The sequence below is a fragment of the Natrix helvetica genome (assembly GCF_964273705.1).
Source record: "Natrix helvetica genome assembly, chromosome: 5".
NCBI lineage: Eukaryota > Metazoa > Chordata > Lepidosauria > Squamata > Natricidae > Natrix > Natrix helvetica.
The window spans coordinates 131,483,205-131,511,039 of NC_138551.1; the positions used below are offsets into that span (position 1 = coordinate 131,483,205).

The following is a 27,835-nucleotide window of genomic DNA, read 5'->3' on the forward strand; positions in this document are numbered from 1 at the left end:
GGAGACCCAGTGAAAGCCCAAATTGCCTTCTCCTGCCTACTAAGTGGAAAGAATATCTCCTTTCAAATGAAAGAAACATTAACAATTCTTCCAATATCATAATGGTGTTATATCTCATGTTTTTACATTTATTTACCTTCAAATAAAAGCCAAAGGGGCGACTTGGAGCCAATCACCAGGGGACTCGAGTTCTAATCCTCCCTTAGGCATGAAAACTTCCTGGGGGATTTTGGGCCAATCACCAGGAGACTCCTGAGTTCCTGTCCCACCTTAGTTCTTATTGAATGGGGCTGTGAAAGTTGGAAATATTTTCTCAGATTTATTTGGGATACCAGAATTGGGGATTCCTAGAGTGTGAGATGTCCGAGTGTCCAATATTGTCCATTACATCTCATGCTTTTCCATTTGTTCTGGCTGTGAGATGCTCCTTTGTATTCAGGTCTGGCCTCAGAAGGATAATGTAGCACTTGGGGATGAAGATGCAGCCCAGCAGACCAGCACTGGAGGCCAGGATGGAGAAGACCTGAACAGCCACCATGTATTTCCCTTTGGTGCTCAGGTAGGTGGGCACAAAAGTCACCCAGACGCTGCAGAAGACCAGCATGCTGAAGGTGATCAGCTTGGCTTCGTTGAAGGTCCCAGGCAGATTCCTGGCCAGGAAATCCACCGTGAAGCAGATGGCAGCCAGGAAGCCCATGTAGCTGAGGGTGACATACAACATGACAACAGCCCCTTCGTTGCATTGCAGGATGATCTCTCCAGGCTGGCAGTGGAGGTCAGAGTCAGGGAAAGGGGGAGAAACTCCCAGCCAGATGGAGCAGATGATAATTTGGACAGCAGAAGAAGAAAGGATGATGGAGTTGGCCAAGCTCTTCCCCAGCCATCTCTTCACTCGGTTTCCTGGTTTTGTGGCCAGGAAAGCCAGCACCACTGTGATGGTTTTGGCCAAGAGAGAAGAAACAGCAACTGAGAAGATGATGCTGAAAACTGTTTGACGGAGAAGGCAGGTGGCTTTCCTTGGTTGACCAATGAAGAGAGAAGGAGACAAGAAGCAAAGCAGGAGGGAGACCAGGAGGATGTAGGAGAGGTCCCGATTGTTGGCTTTGACAATGGGAGTTTCCCTGTATTTAATGAAGATGATTAAAACAAGGCCTATGGTTAGGAAGAAGAATAGGGCAAAAGAAACCAGGATGATGCCAAGATGTTCTTCATAAGACAGGAAGGTTATAACTTTGGGGATACATTGGACTCTGTCCTCATTTGGATATTTATCATCTGGACACTTGATGCATTTTTCCACATCTGAGAAACCAAAAAGCAATTTTCTTTAACATTCTCTCCTTTTATCTGACAGTAAATACCTTCTTTGGATAACAACTGATACCATGGACATTTTCCAAGAATTATTTCTTAATGATTTCATTAAAAAGAGCATAAGAAGGATTTTTTAATTAAAAAAATAGCTAGGTATTTGAAGTTGAGGGAAGTCCTAGGATGTTAATTATTTTCTGTGTATTGTGTAGAATCTTCATAGAGAGCTACATTACTAGAAATTAGTAATGAATCATATAATCTTTTAGGCAAACATCCTGGTCCTGCTACATGGCAGTTAATATACTGGACTTGGAGGATACCTACAGTATCTTGTAACACTTAAAAACAATCTTGAATTGAGGAGAAACTTCCTAATAGTAAGGACAATTAACCAGTGGAACAGCTGGCCTCCAGAGGTTTTGGGTTCTTCAACACTGAATGTTTTAAAGAAGAGACTGGACAGTCACTTGTCTGAAATGGTATAGGTTCTCCTGCTTGAGCAGGGGTAGAAGATCTCCAAGTTCCCTTCCAGCTCTACTCTGATTTATTGATCTACATGACTGGCAGAATATTTGTGTAATGAGTTCCCCCCATAACTATCCACAGCACCACATTATGGACCAGTGACACCTTCTCAGTGATCTTCAAGGGGAGGATTCAATATACATTATATTGCAAGGTCTTTCAGAAGGTGGACCTAAAACAATTCATCAAGTTCAAAGAACTCAGATCTTCCTAGAAAGGTGAACTTAGCAGCACATGTACAAACTAAAAAGCAGAAGAGATAATCCCTCTACTATTAGTAAAGCTTGCCCAATCTGCCACCTCCTCCTCCCAACTCTTCCCAGCCTCTCCTTCAAAGTTTTTTGATTTACTTCCTTTTAAATAATAAATTGTGGAGGTTAAAAATAAAAAAAAAATAGATGAACTTCAATCTGTCTTTTTACTTGCACTTTCATGAAAATGTTTTGGATGGATCCAGCTCCACAAAGCCTCCTATTTTCCTCAGTGTGACCCACCTTCCTGAGTGGAGAAGGTCCCCTCCGGACAAGGAACGCAGTCATAGCAGCAAACTGGATCTCCTTCTCAAGCTCTCTTGACAAATCCAGGATGACAATTTTCCGCACATTTGGACTGAGGCAGAGACTGAGCAGAAGAACAAGGAATGCCAAAGAAAAGATGTTAGGATTCTCTGCCCACGGAAAATGGAGGGAGAAATGGATGGAGACAAGTAGCCTCTGGTCTTCACTGAGGTAAATATGAAATCTCTGACTCCTTCTAAACAGATGCAGGAGGGATAACAACTGGAAAATTCTTCATTTACTTCCTCCCTTTTGATTTTGGTATTTAATATTACAGTAAAGTACTTTTCTACTTTAAACTTTATTAACGGATTGAATTTTTAAAAAATTAAGTATGATGATGTATGTAAAAGATTTAGGAAACTTTTATTCCATTAGATTTTTTAATATAGAATAAAACTGATGAAGAAAGAAGCCTCTGACCAGTAAGATCTTGAAAGGTTTCCATAAAACATGGCAAAGCCCCTCCACTTAGGTCTCATCTGTTGAAGAACTTCCATTAGATGATACCAACTGGCATGGAAGGCCAACCACCCTGGAGACTATAGGCTTTGCCCACTTGAAATGGGACCTCAGGCTTTGGGAAACAGAGAAAAGACACCAAAATTTCTCTCACCTTATTGAGCAACTTTAGCCGTGAAAGAGCAGCTCGATTGATAGAAAATCTCTGTCTTTTAAAATACGCCAGAATCTCTCTCTTGGGATGTTCGTTGGGGAGAACCAAGAAGCCATGAATGCCAACATCTGCTGTTATCTCTCCATTTTGGTCCAAGTACAGTTTAAAGCGGGAAATATTCCAAAATTCATTCTTCTCCAGAAATGGATGAAACTAGAATGGGAACATCCAGGAATTTGAAAAACAGAAAACTTTCTTTCTTATCCCACATTGAATCTTTCTTCTACAATTGTCCAATCTCCAAATATGGTTAAATAGGGTACAAATACTGCCAATATCTTCATAAGTAAATGAAAAAGTTTGAGAAAAAATTGTCAATCACATACTGACAAAATATAAAGAAAATATAATCCACACAGTAGGTCAATTATAGGGAACATTCAATAAAATGAACAGAGAAAAAAAAAGATGATCCATAAAGTCTTTGAAAACAACAGGTTGATTCCCTGAAAGCATGGGTTGATCAAGAAGAAATCTTTCAGGCTAATCTTCTCCCTTGTAATCCCTATGGAAAACACCTCCAGATATGCTAATTATGCTTTATTGTAATGTGACTTTAACAAAAAATTTAAAATCTGAAAGAACAAATCTCCCACCACCACTTTTCTCAGCCTGAAAAGTTAGGGAGGATCCTTTCTGAATTTCTTTCTCTCCCATTTTGCAGCTGCAGGATTCTCCCCTCTTATCTGATCCTTCCCTATGCAGCCGCTCTTCTCCTCATCCCAAAAGTCATTCTCACACATCATTACACTTCCTAAATAGATTATGGGAACTCTGGTGATAGAACTGGATTTCAGTAAAGGACCCACAAACATTTTTGTGATGTGATTAGAAACGGGAGGGGTGGTATGATAACTAATTGGATAAAAACTGTCTTCAAAATGATACTCAAATAATTTTAACCCTTTTTAATCTTTCCTTTGAAACCTAAAGGTGATGGATATCAATTTGCCATTGGTCATCAATTTTTCTGTTATTAATATGGTAATTAATACGATCTTAGAGTAAGCTAATTTGATGTGATTTAAAGAATATAAAGTCTTTCAACTTAGAAGCTTTATTTGAAACTTTATTTTAAATTTCATTTAGAAAGTTTGATAAAATAACAATGGTTTTAAATCAACTTAAAGGCAATAATCAGAAGCAAGCAACAATTGTTGAATAGGATGGATTGGATGGATGGACTGGAATTTAATTTGCTGCTGGCATCCCTGAAGGAGGAGTCTGGTTTGAAGGCAGGCTGCTTGGAGATGGCTGGAGAGGCCATGGACCCTGAAGACTCAAAGTGGACAGAATGGATGACTGATGAAATGGATTCTTTCAAGAAGATTGAGGGAGATTGAGGAATGAACTTGTCATATTTAACTGGAAAACAAGTCTTAAGAGCCATTGTTTTCCATTTACAGGAGGTCCTATGACTTTGGGGAATGGAAAGCAGTTGTTGGGAAAGATCCTAATTAAAACTTTAAGGAAATGTATTATTATTAAGAATCAACCAAAGATGTTTAACCCTGGACAGATTCTGGATGGATCAGAGGTAATGATTGTGGTGGTCTGTGGTAGATAAGAAGCCCCTATAAATATTCTGTGAGTTAAATACAACAGCAGATAACACAGAAGTTTGAAGTTTTGAAATTTAACTTTATTGTTGGATTGCCTGTTAACTACGTTTTTTATATTAAGCAGATAGATGACAAGTCAAATAGTTGCAAATAGATGTGTAATTTATAATGGTGGGCCTGTTTTGCAAGGGGGAGAAACTATTATAGCTGTATTGCATTCAACTGGGGGGACAATATGCATGTTTTTGTCTGTTTTTAATGCACACTTTAAAAAAAATGTGTTGCCTACTTTTGGTTTGTCATTGTAATAGTTTTATTTTACCTTTTTGAATAAAAAAAAATTATAAGAGGAATATCAAGTTTCCAGAAACAATATTTATGATTAGCACGCAGAGAAGGGTGCATAAGTAAAAAGCAGTAGAAAAATATCTGATTTTTAGCAACTAGGACTTGACTAACAATAGAATCTAATATAAGAACATGAATGATGGACTGGAAAAAAGATGAGGGATACCAAACTTCATATGTATGCTTGTGAAAAGGATCTCAAAATCATAGTTAACTCAAATAATGTTTAACCCTTTTTAATCTTTCCATAAAACCTGAATGTGATGGATAACAATTTGCCATTGGTCATCAATTTTTCTATGTTGTCATTAATATGGTCATTAATACTATCTTAAAGTAACCAAATTTGATGTGATTTAAAGAATATAAAGTCTTTTAACTTAGGAGCCTTATTTGAAACTTCATTTAAAAAGTTTTCCAAAACTTGTATTTTACCTCTTGGAATAAAATAAAATTTTATAAAGGAATATCAAGTTTCCTGAAACAATATTTATGATTAGCACACAGTAGAAAAATATCTGCTTTTTAGCTACTAGGACTTGACTAACAATATAGTCTCATATAAGAAGATTGATGATGGACTAGAAGAAAGATGAGGGATACCAAACTTGATATGTATGCTTCTGAAAATGATCTCAAAATCGTAGTTAACTGGAAACAGAATCTGAGTCAGCCGGGAGATGTTCATGGAAAGAAGGCAAATGCAGCAGTAAGAATCTCAGGAAGTGAATGTTCTGATTTGGGGAGACCCCAACTCAAGGACCAGGTCCCCTTGCAGGCACCAAGCTTGGAGGAGAATTTGTACAAAATCTACGTGAACTTCAGGGAAAGACAATGAAGCCAAGGAAGAGATCAAAGGAGTTGCTCTTAGCCTTGAGGAAATACAACAAGGAGAAGAGCTGAATACCAGGAGGAGTCTGGGAGCCCCTTTTCCAACTGACACAATCTCTTGGTTGGAGAAGAGAGGATACAGCCAATGGTGGGATTCAGCAACTTCAGGCTCTCCAGTAGTAAAAATTCTGCCTGGCCACACCCTGCCCCACCACTACTTGCCTCGCAGGCCTTGGCTGGTGCCTTAGAGTCATAGCTGCAGCTGCTCTTTGGCTCCCTTGCCTCGACCACGTGTTCATGCAGACCAGCCTGTTTGCCTGCCTTGGCCGTGGCCTCCTGCTCGTCTTGGCCTGCTCCCGAATGCCCACCTCAGGCTGCTCCCCACCACCCCAGCAGTGGCCATTCTTCACCTTTTCCCTCTTTCCTTTCTCTTTTCTTTTTCCTTCCCTTCCCATTCGCACCGTTTTTCATCCTTTCCTTCTTTCCCATTTCCTTTCCTTTCCTTTCCCTCCCCTTCCCTCCCTCCCTCCCTCCCTCCCTCCTTCCTTCCTTCCTTCCTTCCTTCCTTCCTTCCTTCCTTCCTTCCTTCCTTCCTGGGGGTCTCAGGGAGAGTCAGGGGACCCCTTTCCTCCTTGACCCTCTCCCCAACATCTGCTCTGATGGCAATTATGGCTAAAAGGCCTTTAGAAGCTGCCCCTCCCCCTCCCCATTGCAGAAACTCCTCTTGCTGCAGAATTGGGATCTTTCAGATCTTCTTCTCCTGCCCCCCTCCCCCCCCGCACAGTCTCAGTTGCTGCTTGGAGAGGGGGAGATTTCTGGTTTTGCAGGGCTGAGAGGAAAAGGGGAAGGGTGAACAGGCCCTCCAAGGCTGCCCACCCCTTTGCGTTTTTGCAACCAAATTCTACCCCCAAACAGAGGAAACCCCCCCCCCCCCGAATACTGCAGGGAAGTGCAAGCTGGGCCCATAACTGGGCAGCGTGTTGGGGGAGAGGCTGCAGCAGCTCCGCGGTGACCAGAGGAAGGTTCGGCCAGGTCCAACCAAGAGGGGGGGGATTGACCAGCTCAGCCAAGAAATTTCAATCGTCCCTCCTGGCTCACCCGAGCCACTCCAATTTCCCCCCTGGCCAGAGGCGCCTCCGGCTAAAAGCCCCTCAGTGGACACCCCACGCACACACACACCTAACGCAGAGTTCAGAATGATGCTTCTCCCAAAGAAGTTCTGGGGAACCCAACCCCCCTCTGCTGCCCCTTCCAGAGCCCACAAAACTCCCAGGCAAAGCAGAGCCGCCTCGCTCTCAGGAGTGGGGGAGAGAATGGATGGGAGGAAGGAAAAATTGAGGAAGAGGGAGAGAGATCCAGAGAAAACGGGGAGAGGCCCTCGTCTCATTTCCACCTCCTCCTAGGCGGCCCACAAGGTTGAAAAGCTTCTGATTCCTCACTCTCACTCTCTTTTTCTTTTTTCTCCCCCCCACCCTCTCTCTCTCACACACACACTCACATACTCACACCACACACACACACACACACTCTTATCCCTGCAAGTCCCCCTTCTCTGCCTGCTCCAGAGGGAGAAGCTTGCCTGCGCAGAAGAGGCACCGATCGAAGCGCGTCCCAGTAAGTTAATCAGCCGGGCTTCCCTGGGATGCGAGCGATGCTGCCGGGCGCTTGGAAAGGACTTCGGCCACCAGCCCACCACTAAAATCAACCAATGAGGTGAGGTGCAGAGCTGGTTGGAAGAGTGTGTGTGTGTGTGTGTGTTTGTGTGTGTGTAAAATTGGCAGTTTCATCCAAAGGAGTTTTTGTTTCAGGTGGATCTAGCTTTGGAAGGAGGAAAGGAAGGGGTAGAAAGAGAGAGAAAGAGAGAGACGAAAGAAAAGGAAAAAGAAAGAAAAGGAAAAGAAAGGAAAGGAGAGAAAGAAAGAAAGAGGGAGTTATGGAAGGAAGGGAAATAAAGAAAGAGAGGGAGGGAGGAGGAAGTGAATGAGATATAGTTGGATGGATGGGTCAATAGATACATGGAGGGAGGGAGGGAAAGAGAGAAAATGAGAGGAAGGAAGGACACAAACCATGGCTTCAGAAGACTCTTTCAAACAGCACAACAATGTTTGAAAGGGCTAGAAGGGATTTTTGGAGGTCATTTTCTAGTCCACGTCCTGCTCTAGTAGGGTCAGAAGGGACCTTGGAAGCCATCTAGTCCAACCCCTTGCTCCAACAGGAGACCTGATATCCTATGGATTATTTTGGTGCCTCTAACAGAGAGGAAAATTGCCAGAAAAGGGAAGGAGTTACTAGGACAAGGCTGCCATGCAGAGGAAGGCAGAGACAGTCCTTGACTTATGACAATTGAGCCCAACATTTTGGTTGCTAAGCAAGAGCGTTGTTAAGTGAGCTTTCCCACATTTTACTCAATCCATGACGTCTCCTGGTTCTAACAGTCATGTGCAGACTAGGGAAGAACATCTGAAGGCCTGTGTAATGTTCTAATGTGCAGAAGTGATATTTAAATGTGTGCCAGAAAGTGGGCTCTGGGTGTGTTTTTCCAAACGCAATAAGTGAGGTTGAATGTGTATAGTTTTAGAAGAGCTCTATGTGTGTGTATGTGTGTTTGTTTGTACATATACATACAGGGTATAAAGTATACCTTGTAACATGTATGTACACATATGGCATTTATACATAGGATTAAATTGTGTATTTTGGATGTTCATTAGTAGTAAATAAATAGGCAGGGAAATTGTATCTTGTTGATGCAAGGAGAGGCCAGGCAAGGTACCCCTTGACGTGAGTGATGTCAAGTTGGCCATGCCCACCCAATCACATGACCACCAAGCCACGCCCACCCAGTCACATGACCACCAAGCCACACACATCAAATCACATGATCACTAAGCCATGTCCACCCAGTCACATGACCACCAAGCCACACCCACCCAGTCACAAGACCACCAAGCCTTGCCACCATTACCAGTAGTAAAAAGATTTAAATCCCAACACTGGATAAAACCCTCTTCCAATAACTGAGTCATGTTACACACGAGTGTAAGATCAGCTCACTCTTATTCCAGAGTGTCAGACATGGAAAAAGTGAATTCAATTACAAGAGAGGAGATTTTAACTGAACGAGAGAGAAAAATATGATACCAGGAAGAGCTGTTTTAGAGCTGAGCCATTAAAGCAGAGAAGTTCAGTCTCCTCTTCATGGATCGTCTGAGAGTAAAGACTGAGCAGCCATCAGTCAGAGAAGCTTGAACTGGCATTCCTGCAGAGAGGAGGGGTTGGGCTTGATGGTCACAGGGTCTCCTCCTAATTTATAAAGGTTGTCATGCCACAACATGTACGATATTTTCCGGAGTATAAGATGCACTGGAGTACAAGACGCACCAAGGTTTTGAAAGGCTTTTTTTTTAAAGTAGGTAGGTAGGTAGGTAGGTAGGTAGAGGGAGAGAAAGAGAGAGAAATACAGTAGGTAGCTATGGAGAGAGAGAGAGAGTAGTAAGGTAGGGAGGTAGATAAAGGGATAGAGAGAAAGAGAAAGAGAGAGAGAGAGAGAGAGAGAGAGAGAGAAATAGAGTAGGTAGGTAGGGATAGAGAGAGAGGGTAGGTAGGTAGAGGGATAGAGAGAGAGAAATAAAAAGAGATAGAGAAATACAGTAGGGAGGGAGGGAGAGAGAGAGAGTAGGTAGGTAGGTAGAGGTTTGCAGGTATATTTATCCATGTGCTAGAGAAGGAAATCACTGACAATCTGCAGCACCTAAGACTTTGTTTCTGCTGGCAAAGCACTTGATCAATGTAATTCTCATCAACCACTTAAAGAGCTTTCCAAGAGGGGGGAGAAAGTTTTTACACTCTGCAAACCTCCCAAAGCAGCCCGTTTTTGTGAAAACGCCCCCCCCCTTTTAAAAAAGTCATGAATAGCCTTGGGGGAGCTTGCAGAGTGCTCAGGGGGGGATGAGCAAAAAATGGCCCGTTTTTCACAAAGACAAGCCCGTTTTATGTCAAAAAAAAATGCATGCATAGCTCTATGGAGGCTCATAGAGTGCTGCTGGGGGTTGGAGGGGCAAAAATGGTCCATGTTTTGCTCATTACTGCCCTCCCCAGCCCCCAGGAGCTCTCTGAAAGCCTCCATAAGGGTATGCACGGCCATTTTGGTGAAGGGGGCGGGGCTTCGGGAGGCAAAAAATGCTTTATTCGATGTATAAGACGCACCCAGATTTTCAGCCTCTTTTCTGAGGGAAAAAGGTGCGTCTTATATTCTGAAAAATACGGTAACTGTTGTGCTGTTGTTGCTCTAGCCCCACCTAGTGGCCGGGGGCAGAAAAGCCTCACTATAAGATCTGAAGCCAGACTCCATTTTCTGTCGGCCTTTGGAGAAGACGGAAGCAGCCATTGTGACCGAGACCCCTGGTCATCCGGAGACGCCTCCGTCCCTCACACGGAGCATCGCTGGAGCGGTTCCAGCTGCTTCTTTGCTGGCTGTTAGTTAATGCTGCCTATCTCGTCTTTCTATTTGATTTCCACTCTTTGCATCTCCTCAGTTTCACCTGCCCTCTTCTCCCAATAAAGCATCCAGATCCACGCCAGGCTCCCTTTCATTGGAGGAGAATTGGGGGGCTTAGCTGCCTCTCCAGCTGCACACAGACCCACCTGCAATGGGGACGGAAGAAAGGTGGAATTCCACCAGGCTAACCACAAACCCACAAATACAGGAATTTATTTAAAAAAGAATACAGCGTTTTCCAATTAGCAGTGCTTAATATAAAAATACCATGGTATCTACTCTTTCGAACCATTAATTCCCTGAGTAATTAAATTGGCCAGATCTGTTGAGATGGTTCCCCTCCTTCTCCTCTGGATTCCTCCTCCAAAGGATCTAAGATTAATGGATCCATATTGGGACCCCCATACCTGCCACGGCTGCAGCCTTGGAGACCCCAAGATCTTTTCTCCCTCCTTCCTTCCCCTCCTCAATCTGGAGGAATATGCAGCATTCATGGCCTGGGCCAGAGTCTTCATGAGACTGTAATCCTGGTAGTCATTTTGGACCCTTCCTCTGTCCCATTTTCTCTGGGTCTCCAGTGGGGCTTTCTGGGTGCATCTTCTGCGGCCTTTGACAGAAAAGACATTCTTTGAAAGAGAACAATGAAAATAATGATCTTGAAACTTTTCTTCCACAAATAAAAAGGGTTCAAAGGCAGAATCTTTTGGCCTTTCTTTTCCCTGATAACCAAAGTTCCAAATACTATGGATGTATTTGAGAAGTCTGCGCTTGTCCATTTCATACACTGCAAAATTTGTGAGGATCCAGACTTTCCCCTCAATGGGTCCTGGGAGACGGATAAGTGTTAAATGGAAAGGAAGAATTCTCTCCCAAATGGAATCAAATTCCATGAAGTGAACAAAGACGTTGACTTGTCTCCACTTAGAGAGGGAATCCCTGAGGGCTGCTGTATGTCCAGTTGTTGAGAACACTTGTGATATAACCACACAAATTCCATTCCTGACAAGCACAGGAGTGAAAGTCCTCATGAAATTCTCTCCCTTTTCTGTGTCTGAAGCAAAGAGGCCAATCAGGGTCCATCTGAAGTGGAGGAGCAGCGGGACAATTGCTGGGTACTGGAATCCTTCTTTGGGATTCATCTGGTGGAAAAAGGGGAATCGACTTTTATCACTCAGAACCTCTGAAGCTGATCCATAATTGATCTGAAAAAGGAATTGAAAGGATTAGAGCCGTGATGGGGAACCTGTGGCATGCAGGGCGTCCTCTCCTGGCACGCCCCAGCCCAGCTCCACTAGCATCCACATGCAGGAGCCCCTCCTGCCGGCCAGCTGGTTTTCGGGCCTTTGTGGAGGGCCAGGGCGGGGGACGCGTGAGTATGCAGGGGGGGGGCTCACATTGCGCAAGAAACTCTGGCGGGCTGGAAGTGAGTGTGAATGGCTCCCCCCCCCCCCCCCCCCCGTGCTTCCTGGCTCAGTTTAGAGGCTTCCTTCAGCCTTCAAACAGTTGCAGGGTTTGGGGGGATGTTTGCTTCCAGGTTGGTGCATGAGGCTTTCCAGGGTCAAAATGGAAAAAAAACAAAACACCCCTGCTTTCTGCACCCCATTTTGGCCCTGGAAAGCCTTCTGCACCAACCTGGAAGCAAAAATACCCCCCCCCCCCAAAAAAAAACAACCCTGCAACTGTTTGATGGCTGAAGGAAGCCTCCAACTGAGCGAGAAAGCACTGGAGGCCCAGACCATTCACTTCCAGCCAAGCAGAGTTTCCTGCACAATGTGAGCATACACACACACACACACACACACACACACACACACACACACTGCATACTCATGCATCCCTCGCCCTGACCTGGCCAAAATGGGGTGCAGAAAGTGCAGGGTTCCCCCCCCCCCCGTTATTCCCAAATTGTGAGCTCTTAGGAAAGTATCCCCTCCTTGTGGGTTGCTAACGGTGGTGGGTTTTAAAATTGCCAAGGGTCAGGGCGAGGGATGCATGGGTATGCAGTGTGTATGTGTCTGTGTGTGTGTGCGTGTGCGTGCGTGTGCGCGCTCACATTGTGCAGGAAACTGCGCTGGGCTGGAAGTGAGTGGTCTGGGCCTCCAGTGCTTTCTCGCTCAGTTGGAGGCTTCCTTCAGCCTTCAAACAGTTGCAGGGGTTTTATTTCTTACTTTTTGCTTCCAGGTTGGTGCAGGAGGCTTTCCAGGGCCAAAATGGGGTGCAGAAAGAACAGGTTTTTTTTTTCCCCATTTTGGCCCTGGAAAGCCTCCTGCACCAACCTGGAAGCAAAAAACCCCAAACAAGCCCTGCAACTGTTTGAAGGCTGAAGGAAGCCTCCAACTGACCCAGGAAGCCCTGGAGAGCCAGGCCATTCACACTCACTTCCAGCCCACCAGAGTTTTCTGCCCCAGGGCAGAAATGGAAACCTGTCCTGTGGAGCCCACTGCCACTTGGGCGGAGGAGGACGACGACACGAAGAAGAGGAGGAGGAGGAGAATGGCGAGACTTTGCAGGAGCCGGCAGGGAGCAGGTCAGGTGGGGCTGGCTGGCTGGCTGGGGAGGGGGCAATCATGGTGATTAGGTGGCAGCAGCCTTCATGCCCCAACTGTGCTGGGGAGGAAATAAGAGGCCCTTCTTGAATGGGGATGAAAGTACACAGACACCCTGCCTCCCTGCTCAGGTGTCGGCCACACCAGTTTGGGTGCCCTGGCTGAAGCACGCTTTCTCTTATTATGGAATATAGGAACTGACATGGAATTCCAGGATCAAACAGAAAAGGTTTATTGCGCAAGATTCAGTCGCAACACAAGAAAGCACAGACTGAATCCCGAAGGATTCTTTTGCAAACACTATTATAGATCTGACAGCCCCCCCCCCCCAGGCCCTCCCCCTTCCCTTCTCTTAAAGCTAAAATAACTTGTGGCTTTTCTAAGTAAGTCACAGGTAACTTGCAAAACTATCTAAGTTTCCTGTCTTCAATTCTGCGGTTTGGCTAGGTGTTATTTAAGCTTCCTCTTGCAAACCCTTAATCTCCTCACTAAAGTTTTCCTCTTACAGAACTCTTAACATGCTCCATTATAAAGACAGTTACATATATTTAAGATTCCTATTATCCCATATTATTCCATTCCATCTTATTCCCCCCTTTGGAAGTTTTTCCATGCAGAAACTTCCACTGCTTCTTATCTGTCTGTTTCTGTTCAGTAAATAGGTAACATTCAATACTTCTTAATAAGCAAGCAAGCATATAATATTTCACAGTGCATGGGTAGATCCAGCAATTTGGTTCAAGCTTTCTTGAAATTCCTCTGACAATTGTTGCAGTCCACCTACACCTGTTCCAATCGCTGTCTTTTCAGAATTGATAGAAAAGTATTTAAAGAGTGTGAATGGCCTGTCTCCTTCCTGGCTCAGTTGGAGGCTTCCTTCAGCCTTCAAACAGTTGCAGGGTTTGTGGGGATTTTTTGATTCCAGGTTGGTGCAGAAGGCTTTCAAGGGCCAAAATGGGGTGTGGAAAGCACAGGGTCCCCCCCCCCGTTATTCCCGAATTGTGAGCTCTTAGGAAAGGCACCTGAGGGTAGAACAAGAAGCAATGGGTGGAAACTAATCAAGGAAAGAAGCAACTTAGAACTGAGGAGAAATTTCCTGACAGTTAGAACAATTAATCAGTGGAACAGCTTGCCTCCAGAAGTTGTGGAAATCTTTAAGAAGGTGTTGGATAACCATGTGTCTGAAACGGTATAGGGTTTCCTGCCTAGGCAGGGGGTTGGACTAGAAGACCTCCAAGGTGCCTTCCAACTCTGCTATTGTATTACTTTACTTTTCTCTACACTGAATTTCATTTTGTTAGGTAGGCCCAGGGTTCAAGTCTATCTAGATCCATCTGGATCTTGAGCCTATCTTCTGGGGTGTTGGCTATTCCTGCCAGTTTAGTGTCATCTGTAAATGTGATGAGTTCCCTATCTATCCCTCATCCAAATCATTCATGAAGATGTTGAAGAATACTGGGCCTAAAATGGAACCTTGGGGTCCCCCACTGCTTCTTTCCCTCCATGCAGATGTAGTTCCATTGAGGACCACAGGCTGAGTCCATCTGGGGGTGATGCTGTCTATCCCACATGTTTTTAGCTTACCAAGAAGTAGATGGTGGTTTACTTTGTCAAAGCCTTTCTAAAATCCAAGGACTGGAAACTATGTGCACTGCATTTTGCTGGTCCACTAATTTAGTAATTTTTGTCAAAGAAAGAAATAACATTTATTTATGATGTGTTTTTAGATCCTTCATTAGTTGAAGTAAATTGTCAATATGAAGAGAGAATAACAAGGGTTCAAATATGCATCCTTCCCTTCCTCCTTGGTAAGTATCAATCCTTCTTCTCATTGCTCCATTGAGCCCAAACCTCCCTCTCAAACAAGGACCTGGAGATAGAGCCTGGATCAGGGCCAACAGGTGGAGCTCCATTTTGAGGGCAATCAATTTCCTATATAATATTTCTCTGTTAATTATGGCAAATGCACTAACATCTAGAAAGCCAGCAAAACCGTGTTTTGGTTCGCTGATATAGATTAGATATTTGAAGACAAATTTGTTATCAATATTAGATTATTGACATGCAATATTTCTTATAAAATCTATATAGTTATTCACTACCTAAAACCTTCTGTTTCTTCTGCAAGAAATGCATTTTTCTCAAGTTTAACTAAGAGGATCCAGGCATACATTTCAGCCACAAAATCTGCTAGTCGCTAGAGTCCTTTTTATTCCACTTTTTAGATAGATAAAATTCTACTATTACCAACTTCAATCCGACTGGATATTATTTATATGTGGAAATGAAGATGCCAATAGAGGCCCCAACAACCAGGAATATTTTTTGATCAGTTAAATAGTTGGTAGAATGTCTTCTCCGGGGAATGTATTGCTTACATTTCAGGCCTTTTATGATTAATCTCAACATGAACGTAATGAGTAAAATATTGACATTTTTGCTAATATGGAGAAAAGCAGCTCTTGAATTCCATGGAGAAGACATGATTGCATCTATTGCTCACCCACCACCACCCACCACTCACTTTACCAGATGGAGAAACACACACACAAACCTGTGGGACTTTGTAGGTGCCTCCTAATGTTGACATCTAGATGGAGATCTCCCTGTCAGCTCCATCAAGAAGAGCCAGAAGGTTCTCCTTCCTTCCACAGCCGTAGTTGGGGACATTGGCTTCTCCAGTGGAGAGAATGTCCAGCAAGGCATCTGAAGTGTGGAAAGTGCTCCAGTAGTTGTCATGGATGTTGTAGCCAAGTGTGAGATTGTGCAGGAGCTGGGAATTCTTGTTAGCCATTTGAATGGTGAAAATGAATCTTAAGCCATCTGAAAAACCATAAACATCCCTATTGTAAAAAAAAATGTTATTATAATGGGCAGCAACAAATATTTTTAAAAAATATATAAGCCTCCAAAAGCCAACTGATCCTTAAGCCAACATTGATCCAAAAGCAATGATCAGTTATACAAATATGGAAATGGGCTGAGGTACAGCAACTACAACTGGTTCCACCACTACTTTAAATAAAATTCATTATTCAAGTGATAAATTAAGGATTGAACTGAGAGAGGAAAATAATCTGCAGCTCTTTCAGCTTTTTTTTTTCAGGCCTATTTTTCTATTTGAGTTTCTTTCACAAAATCCGACAAAAGAGAGAAGCCATGGAAATCAAAATCATTCAGGAAATTAGACATAATCCCCAATATGGGAATAAATGAAAAATAAAAAAAGAAAAGAAGGAGAGTGTTAAAATGGAGAGAGTGCAACTCTATCACCATGAATGACTTACGGATCACGAAAAACAAACTGAAGAGAAGGAGCCACATTGAAAAGCAAGTTTGTATTCAATCTTTCCCCTCCACTGGTGACTATACCGATGAGATGGTCTCCTGGGCTGTAAAAGCTCTGTGGTTGTTTTCCATCCTGGTGCTCCAAACTCTGCAGGCATTTCATTCTCAGCTTCCCAGAGACTGGATGAGACACCAACAGCATCAGAAGCAGAAGCAGGAGGTCCATCATTCATGGGGTGAATCAATGAATCCCTTTTCTGTTTCTAAAGAAGAATTAGAAGAATTCAAAGGACTCTCACAAGGTGGAATATGATCCAGTGTCTTTCCTGATTGAAACACAGAGAAACACTCAGCTTCATCTGGAAAGGAGACAGACGGATATTCAAGAGCACAGACCCTGCCTGTCCCTAAACTCCATATTTCTCTGCCCAAAGTCTCCCCTGGAGGATTCGGCCAAAGAGCAGAGCTGAAACTTTTATCATAATTCTCCCTCTCAGGAGGGATCCCTGGATAATTCAACTCGTTCTTGGACTCAAAGGTTGTTGGGAAATTCTCTGGAGGGAAATGAAAGGGAAATAATCCCCATGTGATTCATAATAACAGGGGCAGATATTGAATTAAAGCCATCATCTAGAATTGAGAGATTTGGGGTCTCCATGCTTGAAACTGAGCCCAGAGGGAATACACAGCACCTGTGGCTGAAGAAACAAATAAATCTGAGATTTGTTGGCATAGTGATAAAAGAGAAAACTCCAGGGACCAGTTAATGGCAGAGCATATCACAGAACTGAAATAGTTGGCAGCTGAGTTGGAACCAAAATGTACTTTATTTTGAAAGCTAATGCTCAAGGGCACCACACAAAAGGGCTGATGCTATAGTATGGCCTGTCTCCAAGAACAAAATCAACTTTAATGAAAAACTAGTTACCAGAATTTTGCAGAGTTAAAAAAAAATGAGAGAGAGGGAGGGAGGGAGGGAGAGAGAGAGGTTAGAAAAAACAAAATCAGGGCTGCCTCTCACCCCATGGAATGAACGCAGGAAGGAAGGAAGGAGAGGGGGAGAGGGGGTGGGAGAAAAGTTTTTAAAAATGAGTGAAAAGATGTCAAAATCAAGGCATGAAGTAAGCATGCCTTAGGAGATAGATGCCTCTTTGCTGATGTTATGATATTACTTTTATAGTTTCAACTTGGGTTGTTGAGAAGAGTTGGTTCCTACTGTGCTAATAATTGTTTTAAAATTAATAAATGAAAGTCAACAGTTAGGGTGTTTGGAAAATAACATCATAGCCATAGAAGTCTATTTGATGGTGAGTCAATAGAGTGAATTAACATATTTCCTTATTTAGGGTAGTTTTCTTCAGAACTGAAAGTTCACTCACTCTTGTTCAATGAAGCGTCTTTAGAGCAGAGACTCAGTGAATTTGCTGCTTAAATTTTAAAAACCATCCAGCTTCCTTAGCCCAATATATTAAAGTCTGTATTTCCAAGCTCCTATATCAAACTATAGTTAAAATAGTTCATGCTTAGTACAATTCCAGTCCCAGCATCTGAAGAGTATCTTAGAGATGGATAAAAGAACTTTAGCTTCTGCCCTCAGAACTAATTTAGGAAGTTGTTCATTTTTCTCTCTCACTAAAATTGGGGAATATTATTATTGATCTAAAATGAAATTAGTGGAAAATGAGAGAACCCCAAAATCTGGTCTGTCAGAACCAACAAAATTTTAATTACAGCCCAATTTCCTTGAACATCTGACAAATCCTATTAGGAGCTGTGGTTTCCCTGTCTCTTGCGTTCTCAGAGAACAAGTTCAAGAGAAGGGTGCACAAGGAATCTGGGATATCCGAGCAGAGAAAGATACACCCAACCTCAGTAAGGTTGGCACATTGAAGTGGATGAGCTGCTACAAACAGACCTCCCAAATTGCGAAGTATTGAGACACAGAAATGCCTTAATATCTCAGGGTCGCATTTATTTGAGCAAGATTTGAAAAGCTAGTCATAATGGTTAATTAAAGAAATATAATCAACTGCTTATAATGAAAAGGATTTTATTTGTGGAGCCCCAGTTAAGAAGATGTCATGCATCTTAATACATCTGTTATTGGAATGTCTACTGTCTAAGAAAGAGAAAGATCTTGGACTGCATTGTTAGACAAATGATCCATTGCTTAAATCAAAACAATTGATTTCCTGGGTGGTCAGAATTCCAAAATTACATGTAATGCAGCCTCTTATTGGAGCAAAACTCTTCCATTGAGAACTGGATATGTGGGTATGACTGTGGCAAATTTTAAGGGTAATGCATAAATATGTTTTCCAGTCTTTAGTCATATTATTTCTCACTTATTTTTTTTATTACTTTCCATTTTTTATATATGGACTTATTATGCTCTGTGTTCTACATTATTCATCGACACGGCTTAATGGCTAATTGACAATAAATTCTTCTAATAGGTTCCTGAGAACCAGGTTGGATTTATTAAAAGCTAACGTTTTGGATTTGATCTAACCCCCAATATAACATGGCATTCTTCATTGCTTTTTTAGATCAGTGATAGAATTGCTTCAGAGACCCTGAGAGATAAAAATCAGTTCCCCCTTTTCCACCAGATGTTCCCCAAAGAAGGATTCCAGTACCCAGCCATTGTCCAGCTGCTCCTCCATTTCAGATGGACCCTGATTGGCCTCTTTGCTTCAGACACCGAGAAGGGAGATTATTTCATGAGGATTTTCACCTCTATGCTGGTGAGGAATGGAATGTGTGTTGTTGTATCACAACGATTCTCTACAGATGGAAATACAGCTCCCCTCTCTAAGTGGAGACAAGTCAATGTCTTTGTTCACTTCCTGGAACATGTTCCTCTTGCAACCAGAGTTCTTCCTTTCCATTCAGCACTTGCACACTTGCCAGGACCCACTGAAGGGAAAGTTTAGATCTTGTCAATCTTGGGTGAAGCGACAATGAGAAGGCACAGGCTTTTCAAATATGTCCACAGTATTTGGAACTTTGCTTTTCAGGACAAAAGTCCTAAGGATGATCCCTTTGAACACAGTTTCTTTGCGGGACCTCAATATCAAGATGAGCATTTTCACTGTTCTGTTTCAAAATCCATCTTCTCAGTCAAAGACAGGGGAAGATGCCCCCAGAAAGCCCCACTGGAGACCCAGTGGAAATGGAACAGGATCCAGGTCCTAAATAACCCCAATGTGTACAGTATCACCAAGACTCTGGCCCAGGCCTTGAATGCTGCCTATTCCTCCATTCTGAAGAGGAGAAACAAAGGGGTCGAAGAGAGTTTGGGGCCTCCAAGGCTGCAGCCATGGCAGGTAAGGGGTCCCGACAAGGATCCATCAGATTTCCTTACTTTTTAGGAAGCATCCAAAGGAGACGGAGGGGAACCATCTGACCTCTTGGGGGTACAAAAGGCCCAGAGATCGGGGCAATATAATTGTTCATGGAAAGGGGTGTTAAACACTGCTAATTTTAAAACGATGCATACATTTTTCAATAAAATACTGTAGGCAGGGGTTTGAAATTAGCACCATAGAATTTTATATTTATATCTTTGAAGGAAACCCTGAGACCATCTAGCTCAACCCTTCCTCTCTGCAGGAATTAAAGCTTTTCTGTCTGATGACAGCTTGGTCTTTGCATGAAGATTGTAGGAGCTGAGCAGGTGGGGGTTCAATGCATTATCTTGTTAGAAACATTATATTCCAACAACTCCATTCCCCCCTCCCCCCCATGGATTTTGTTGACTTTGAGATCAACTGCTGTTCTTGGCTAGTTGTGCCTGAGAAAGACGAACAGCGAAGGGGAGACTGAACTCCTCTGCTTCACTGAGTTTCCTCTCTTGTAACTGAGTTCATTTTTCCATGCCTGACACTCTGGGATAACATTAAACAGATCTTAAGCTTCTGTGTGACATCTTTCCGTCATTGGAAGAGGGCTGCATCCTCCATTCGCCAATTGAGAGATTGTCCTAGAATATCTAGTTAATCAAAGAGAAAAGTGACGTGCAGTGAGGTTTATGGCTGGTGAGGCACTGACACAGTGGTGGGTTTCAAATATTTTTAGACTTGTGGACTTCAACTCCCAGAATTCCACAGCCAGGCATGCTCAGTTCCGATTTAAAACGACAGCATTTGTTTTTCTCCTTTGTGAAATAAGTTTCCTTTTTTCATTTTCTTTTTCTTCTCCCTTCCTCTCCTTCCTCCCTCTCTCCCTTCCTCACCCTCTCAAACACACACACACACACACACACACAAGTTGGATTGGACTATCTCTTTTACCCCCTTCCCTCTCTCACTCACTCTCAAACAAACACACACACACAAAAAAAAGTTGGATTGGATATCTTTTCCAGTAACTTAAAAGCAGCTCCTCTGCCATCCCCCCCATTCCCCTGCTGCCTTCCCCAAACACCTCCACCATTGCAAATGCAGCCTGCTGTCTGGGTGGGAAATGCCTGGAACACAATAAAGCCCACCCACTTACCTCCTGCTGGCAGGCTGGGGTGAGAGGAGAAGCAGAGAAGCCAGAGGGGAGCCGATCCGAGCCTTCCAGAAGAAAGAGGCTGGGGGAAAGTGTGTGTGCTACAGCATGGCTCTTTGCCTGGCTTCCGTGGATGACTCTGCTTAACTGTTAAAAAAGCCTCTAAAAAAGCGCCCTCTATTATGAGGCAGGAGAATTGGGTGCCTCACCTACGTCAGGAATGTTTAGGCTTTAACCTTGCTTAACTCCGCTCGAGTGATCATAAAACACCTAAAGTCAGACTAGATGAGGCATGCAGTTCTCCTGTCTCATAGTAGAGGGTGCTTTTTTAGAGGCTTTTTTTAACAGTTAAGCAGAGTCATCCACAGTGAGGCAGCAACTAGCTCAGCTTTTTCCTTTTACATTTTTTTCTTTTCATGATGAGAGCGGTGAGGCTGTGCCTCACTTGCCTCACCTGACTGCACATCACTGAAGGTGCCTAAAGAAACAATGGATCCAATTTTGTACAGTCTTACCAAATACCCTACAGGAAGTCCTCGATTTTATATACATTCATTTAGTGACAGTGCCAAGTTCCACAGTCATTAAAAAGTGATTTATGATGGGTCTCACACTTATAACTATTGCAGCATCCCCATTATACCTCATAATAACAATTTGCGTGCACAGCAATCAATATGGATTTACAAGTAAAATTAGGGGCAAAACGGCCTTTGCTTAATGATTGCAAAATTCACTCAACAACTCTAGCAATAAACATTGTAAAATTTAGCACAACTCACTTAATGACTGCCTAGCTTAGCAATGGCATTTCTGGTCTAAATTCTGATCATAAGTTGAGGACTACCCATAGAATGCAGGAGCAGGAAGGTTTGGAGAAGCTTAAACAGGGCTGGATTTAAGCAGGGTTGGGAGACCACCAGGAAATGTCAGGGATAGATTGTGAGGAAGGCAGTGGCCAACCTATCTTGCTATGAAAAAAAGTAGGTGGGGCCCCTTAGTGACTCTGTGCCAATCACTAAGTGACTCTGAATTCTAGTCCCACCTTAGACATCAAAGGCAGCTGGGGACTTTGAGCCAATCACCAGGAGGCTCTGATTTCAATTCCCAGGGCCCAGCTAGGACTTCAGGGCCAGACTCTATGCTGCCCCCTACAGGCAGAGAGTTTCGGCTGAACCCTGGCAAGAGGGAGGGGCTGTGACTGGGGGAGGAGCTCTCTGTGTCCAGGAGTTTCTCTCCTTTGCTCTTGGATGGGGCTGCTCTACCCCAGAAGGACCCAGGGGGAAACTTGGGGTCCTGCTGGACTCGCAGCTCCTGCTGGAAGACAAGGTGGCAGTGGTGACCAGCAGGGCCTCTGCCCAAAATCCGCCCTGCCTTAACACTGACAATGGTTAAGGCATCAGGTTAGGAAGCAGGAGATCCTGAGTTCAAGTCTTGCCTTAGCCCTGAAAGTCTCTTTGCTGACCTTGGGACAGACGCTCTCTTTCAGACAAGCCCACCTCACAGGGTGATTGTTGTGGGGAAAAGAGAAGGAAGAGGGAGAGTTGGACATGTTCACCTCCTTTAGTTAGTTGGAAAAATAATAAAAATAAGATTCCATGCTTCTGTTTGCATGGAATCTGTCCTGGCCTTGTGCAGATCCAGAAATTTCTCTTTTCACCAGGGAGGAAGAGGGTTTTTTTTTTATTATCATCCCTTCCATTTTCTCTCACTCCTTTTTTCACTTCCTGTGGAGGCACCAATAAGGACCCCAGACCCCTCCCAGCCCTGGGACACAACAGGTTTCTCTGTTTCTTTGGGAAAGATTCCTTCCCAAGCAGAGTCTGCCTGAGCCCCATCATTCACTTCCCTTCCTGCCTAGGAGCAGCTGAATTCCTCCATTCAGGCAGCAGGAAAAAGGGAGTTTGCACAGAGTCTCCAGGTGAGTCTCCGTTCCCCACAGAGGATGACACTGACTCCAGAAAGCCAAATCCCCCCCTGGGTTCCTGGACACCTCTGGCCATCACTCAGCTGAGCTCACAGCAGGGCCAGAGAGGCTGCAAATTGGGATGGAAGGGACCACAAACCCTCTTCAAGCCTCCCCAGCCACAACGGACTCTCAGACACAGACTGTGGTCTCACAGAAGCTCCTCAATGGGGCCTTTATGGGGCATCAGGAAGGGTCAGATGGGATCAATCTCACAACACTCATCCTATAGGGGCTGCCTCATCTGCTGTCCCTGGTGGCAGATGGAAGATTGTGAATTCCACTCCTGACACCAGTTTCTGTGGAATCAAATGCAGGGAAAGCCAATAATCCAGGCTCAGTGGAGTTATTATTTATTCAGTCTCCACTGGAGGAATTTCCCTCCAGAAAATAGTGAGAGGAAATCTTACAGACAAAAGGATGCACACATATTTATACATTCCAGGAAAGGAGGAGAAAATGACAATCATACATGTGCATAGTTTATTTAATAGACAATGTAAACATGAATATTCATAATTAGCACGGCTCAAATTACCTCCCCACCCTTGTACTGTTGCTACTCTCAAGAAAGAGTTATTGTGTAAATGAAAAGAAACATCTCAGCTGCATTGGCAAAGCAGTTTGAATGAAATGTACTGAGAAATGAGGGCATCAACGTTCCTCCCTACATTCCATCTATATTTCTGTCTTGCTAATATGCCCCCATTTCTCCAAGAAATTTGTCTCCTCACAATCTTCTTTTAATTCTCTGGATGAGAAAAAAAAAACAAAGTGAGAATTTCTTAGAGGTACTCACCTAAACAACAACCCCAAAATGAAATCCTGGACAGCTGTTGTGAACAACAGCTCCTGCACAGTGTGTTTAATTGGCAGATGAAGAAGGAACCATGTAATCGCAATGAATATTTGTCTCCCCAGCAGAGTACCTGGAGGCCACCAGCCTGTCTGCTTTGGTTGGAGGGTGTAAGAATTGGGATGAGATCTGAATTATTTGTGTAAAGAGAATGAACCTGACAGATTCCATTTTGAACAAATACATCTCTATTTTGCTTGCTCAGGCTGGAAAAATACTGCTTGTAACAGCATCCCATGTTTTGCTGACAGCCTGGGTCACTCTGACCCAGCCAGGAATAGCCCAGATGGGAACTTGAAAGTCCCCTTTGATACGGATATGTTTTTGGGAAGTCGGTAATTATCTTGTTATTGTCTAAAGTGTGAGAACGGAGGAAATGAGGAATTTTGGGTAAAGTTTAAAATGTCATTTGTTCTTGACACGCAGGTAACAAGAAAATTTCCCAGAGAAGAACACGGGAAATTTATTTTTGGGCTGCAGCTTAATTATTGCCAATTATTGTCAATATTGCCAACTATTGATCACGCCAAGTACATTTATGTAATTGTATTACGACACACTTTAATGATACCCATGGGACTTCAACTTGTGTATTTAAGTCTCACCTGTTGTATTGCCCAGGATTCTCTCTGAGAATCTTTTCATGCGCATGAGAGTTTTCAATAAGACTTCTTCTTATTGATTAATAAAGGTTTTTGTTGCCTATAATCTCCTTGTTTGGTTTTTCTTAAGTATATAGAAAATACATCAGGGATATTGTTCTCACAGAGGGACAGTGGTCCCCATAGAGATAATCATACACCATGGTTGGGTCTTCCCTCCCATGGCTTCCATCTTACTTCTTTTCCTACTCACTTTCTCACACAGAGACACTTTTAGATGCTGTCAGCAGGAACTATTGCTCAAAGGATTTCTTAAAAGGTCTAATGTTTATTGGCAGTTGCTGAATATTAAATTCCTCTGAATGACTTTCACAGAGTTGTATTTAGCTAGATTTATTGGGATTAAAGGAAAAAAGTTACAAGAATTACAGTCATTCAACCATTTCCCGTTCTGAAACAAGTAGATATGATTTTCTTTGATTCCTGCATACTATCTAAATAGAAAGAATATATCCTTTCAAATAAAAGAAAATGTAATAATTCTTCCAATATCATAATGGTATTATATCTCATGTTTTTACATTTGTTCTGGCTGTCAGCTGCTCCTTTGTGTTCAGGTCTGGCCTCAGAAGGATAATGTAGCACTTGGGGATGAAGATGCAGCCCAGCAGACCAGCACTGGAGGCCAGGATGGAGAAGACCTGCACAGCCACCATGTATTTCCCTTTGGTGCTCAGGTAGGTGGGCACAAAAGTCACCCAGACACTGCAGAAGACCAGCATGCTGAAGGTGATCAGCTTGGCTTCGTTGAAGGCCCCAGGCAGATTCCTGGCCAGGAAAGCCACCGTGAAGCAGATGGCAGCCAGGAAGCCCATGTAGCTGAGGGTGACGTAGAACATGACAACGGCCCCTTCGTTGCATTGCAAGATGATCTCTCCAGGCTGGGAGTGGAGGTCAGAGTCAGGGAAGGGGGGAGAAACTCCCAGCCAGATGGAGCAGATGATAATTTGGACTGCAGAACAAGAAAGGATGATGGAGTTGGCCAAGCTCTTCCCCAACCATCTCTTCACTCGGTTTCCTGGTTTTGTGGCCAGGAAAGCCAGCACCACCGTGATGGTTTTGGCCAAGAGAGAAGAAACGGCAACTGAGAAGATGATGCTGAAAACCATCTGTCGAAGAAGGCAGGTGGCTTTCCTTGGTTGACCAATGAAAAGAAGAGGAGACAAGAAGCAAAGCAGGAGGGAGACCAGGAGGATGTAGGAGAGGTCCCGATTGTTAGCTTTGACAAGGGGAGTTTCCCTGTATTTAATGAAAATGAATAAAACAAGGCCTGACTTTACGAACAAAAATACAGCAAAAGAGACCAGGATGATGCCCAGAAGTTCTTCATAAGACAGGAAGGTTATAACTTTGGGGATACATTGGACCCTCTCCTCATTTGGATATTTATCATCCGGACACTTGGTGCATTTTCCTGTATCTGAGAAAGTCAAAAAGCATTTTTTCTTTAATATTCTGGTTTTTCTTTTACATTTCAAGAAATACCTTTTTGCGGAAATGCCTAATTCCAAGGACATTTTGTTGCTTAACCATTCCACAGGGGGAAAAAGATAGTATAATTTTCTAATACCTTTATAGCTAAGGTATACAATATTGGATGATTTCTAGTACATTTTGAATAAACATAAAAAAAGAACTGAGCTTCAATGCAATGTTTAAATTTCCACTTTCATCAAAATGCTCTGGATAAATGGGACCTTCAGGCTCCTACCCTTGGCTGTGCCTCCTTCTCCTCCAGGCTCCCGCTTCCACGCAGAGGAGCGGAGGCCCATTGGCCAGGCTGAATGCCTGGGGGAGGGCCAACAAAGGAGGAAAACTGGAGGTAAATGAGGGAGCCTGGAGGAGAAGGAGGCCAAGGGTAGGAGTCTGAAGGTCGTAGAGACCCCTCTGGTATCACCCACCTTTCTGAGTGGAGAAGGTCCCCTCCGGACAAGGAACGCAATCGTAGCAGCAAAATGGCTCTCCTTCTCGAGCCCTCTTGACAAATCCAGGCTGACAACTTTCCACACATTTGGACTCAGGCAGAGGCTAAGCAGAAGAAAAGGAATGCCAAAGGAAAGATATTAGGACTCTCTGTCTATGGAAAATGGGGGTAGGCATGGATATTAGACAAGTAGATTCTGAGCTTCACGTAGGTAAATATGAAATCTCTGACTCCTTCCAAACAGGTGTAGGAGATGCGACTCTGGCAGGTTCTTTCTTTAGTTCCTCCTTTTTGCTTCTGGCATTTAGCATTGCAATAATAAAGGACTTTTCTACTTAATAAAGTCTGGAGGGATGGAATTGAGTAAAAGTTTAAGCATTAAGTGACAAACAATCAGTTCCTCCTCATGGCTGTATTAAAATGCATCCCTCCTCTCTTCATCTATCCATGGTTAGGATGATCCCATATTAGATTTTGAATACATTTATTGTCAAAGATTTATTAAATTGTTATTTTATTAGACTTATTTAAGTAGAATAAAATGTGATTAAAAAAGAAGCTTCTGAAAAGTTTTCTTCTGGGCTAGAGAAAGCCTTGCAAAGCTGCTCCCCTTTGACACGAGTTCAAAACAGTCTCCCAGTTAAGAGATAAAGGAAAACATCCTCATAAATTATAGCTGATGATGTTACCTAGTTGGGTAATGAAACGTCTGCATGAAAACAAGGAAGCTCAGAGAGCACCAAGGAGCCCCCATGTCAACCCTGAGCTAAAAATATTCTCCTTTATTAAGACTAGAGTTTTCTGCATAGTTTCTGCAACTGTAGTGAGACCGAGGGGAGATCATGAGAAAGTCTCCCTGAAAAAGATTAAGTCTCAAATCTTTGGCTGCAACAGATGGGAGATGAGTGTGAGTCCTGGGTCAGAAGGAGATATGTCTAAGGCCTATCCAATTATCCAAGAGAAAGTCCTTTGTATTGAAGAACTGCAATAGGGAGACTCCAACTGGCATGGAAAGACAGACCCACATTTCATATTGGTTAAATTGGGAGACTCTTTTTCACCCAGAGGCATTGGTGGGATTCAGCTGGTTCGTATTACTTTGGGAGATCCGGTTATTAACTTTCTGAGCAGTTTGGTGAACTGGTTGTTGGAAGAAATCATTAGGGCAGAGAACCAGTTGTTGAATTATTTCAATCCCACCACTGCCCAGAGAGACTGAAGGTGGCTAACATTCAAGATAAACAAGGCCGTTGAAGGGATTTTCAGATGAAGAGCCCTCTTAAGAGCCAAAGGCCAAATCTAAGTAGCGTTTCCTGTCACAATCTCTCTCCTTACTTCTGATATCAGGAAGGTCTTTTCCTTGAATCAAAGTTGTGTTTCAGTGTTTCTGGGTCAAGGGATTATCACAATGGTCACTGTAATTTTATGTGAACTGAAAGTCTTGGACCTCCTTCCTAGGGGCAGAAGGCTAATTGCTCCCCCCAGTTGGGTGAAAGACAGATATGGCTAATTTTGACCAGGGCTGGACCACTGAAAACTATCACAGACCCTGGACCTGCCCTTTCTGGGAACCATTTCCCAATGGCCTTTCCCTAAGCAGGACAAGAGGAAGCTTCTCTCCCAATGGGACCACCAGGAGCTCCATCCAGCCATGATCCAATCTCATTTAGTCAGTGGTGGATTAAGGCTCACTAGTGCCCTAAGCACTGACCAATCTTGGTGCCCCTGTCCTGTGCACATACTGTACAAATGAAGTCTTTCTCAACTTTGTGGTGCCCCCTTTGG

The 27,835-nt window shown here is 43.4% G+C and overlaps 1 protein-coding gene across 1 annotated transcript in view; it reads right to left on the reverse strand.

Moving 5' to 3' along the window:
• Nucleotides 1–391: 391 nt before the first annotated feature.
• Nucleotides 392–27,835, reverse strand: part of LOC309393755 (vomeronasal type-2 receptor 26-like) — a gene marked incomplete at both ends in the record, with an annotated part of 50,160 nt that continues 22,716 nt past the window's right edge. The window contains 2 exons of the mRNA XM_081956250.1: nt 392–1,302; nt 2,334–2,396. Of these exons, the coding sequence (XP_081812376.1) occupies nt 392–1,302; nt 2,334–2,396 (974 nt within the window). The remainder of the gene's footprint in view (nt 1,303–2,333; nt 2,397–27,835) is intronic.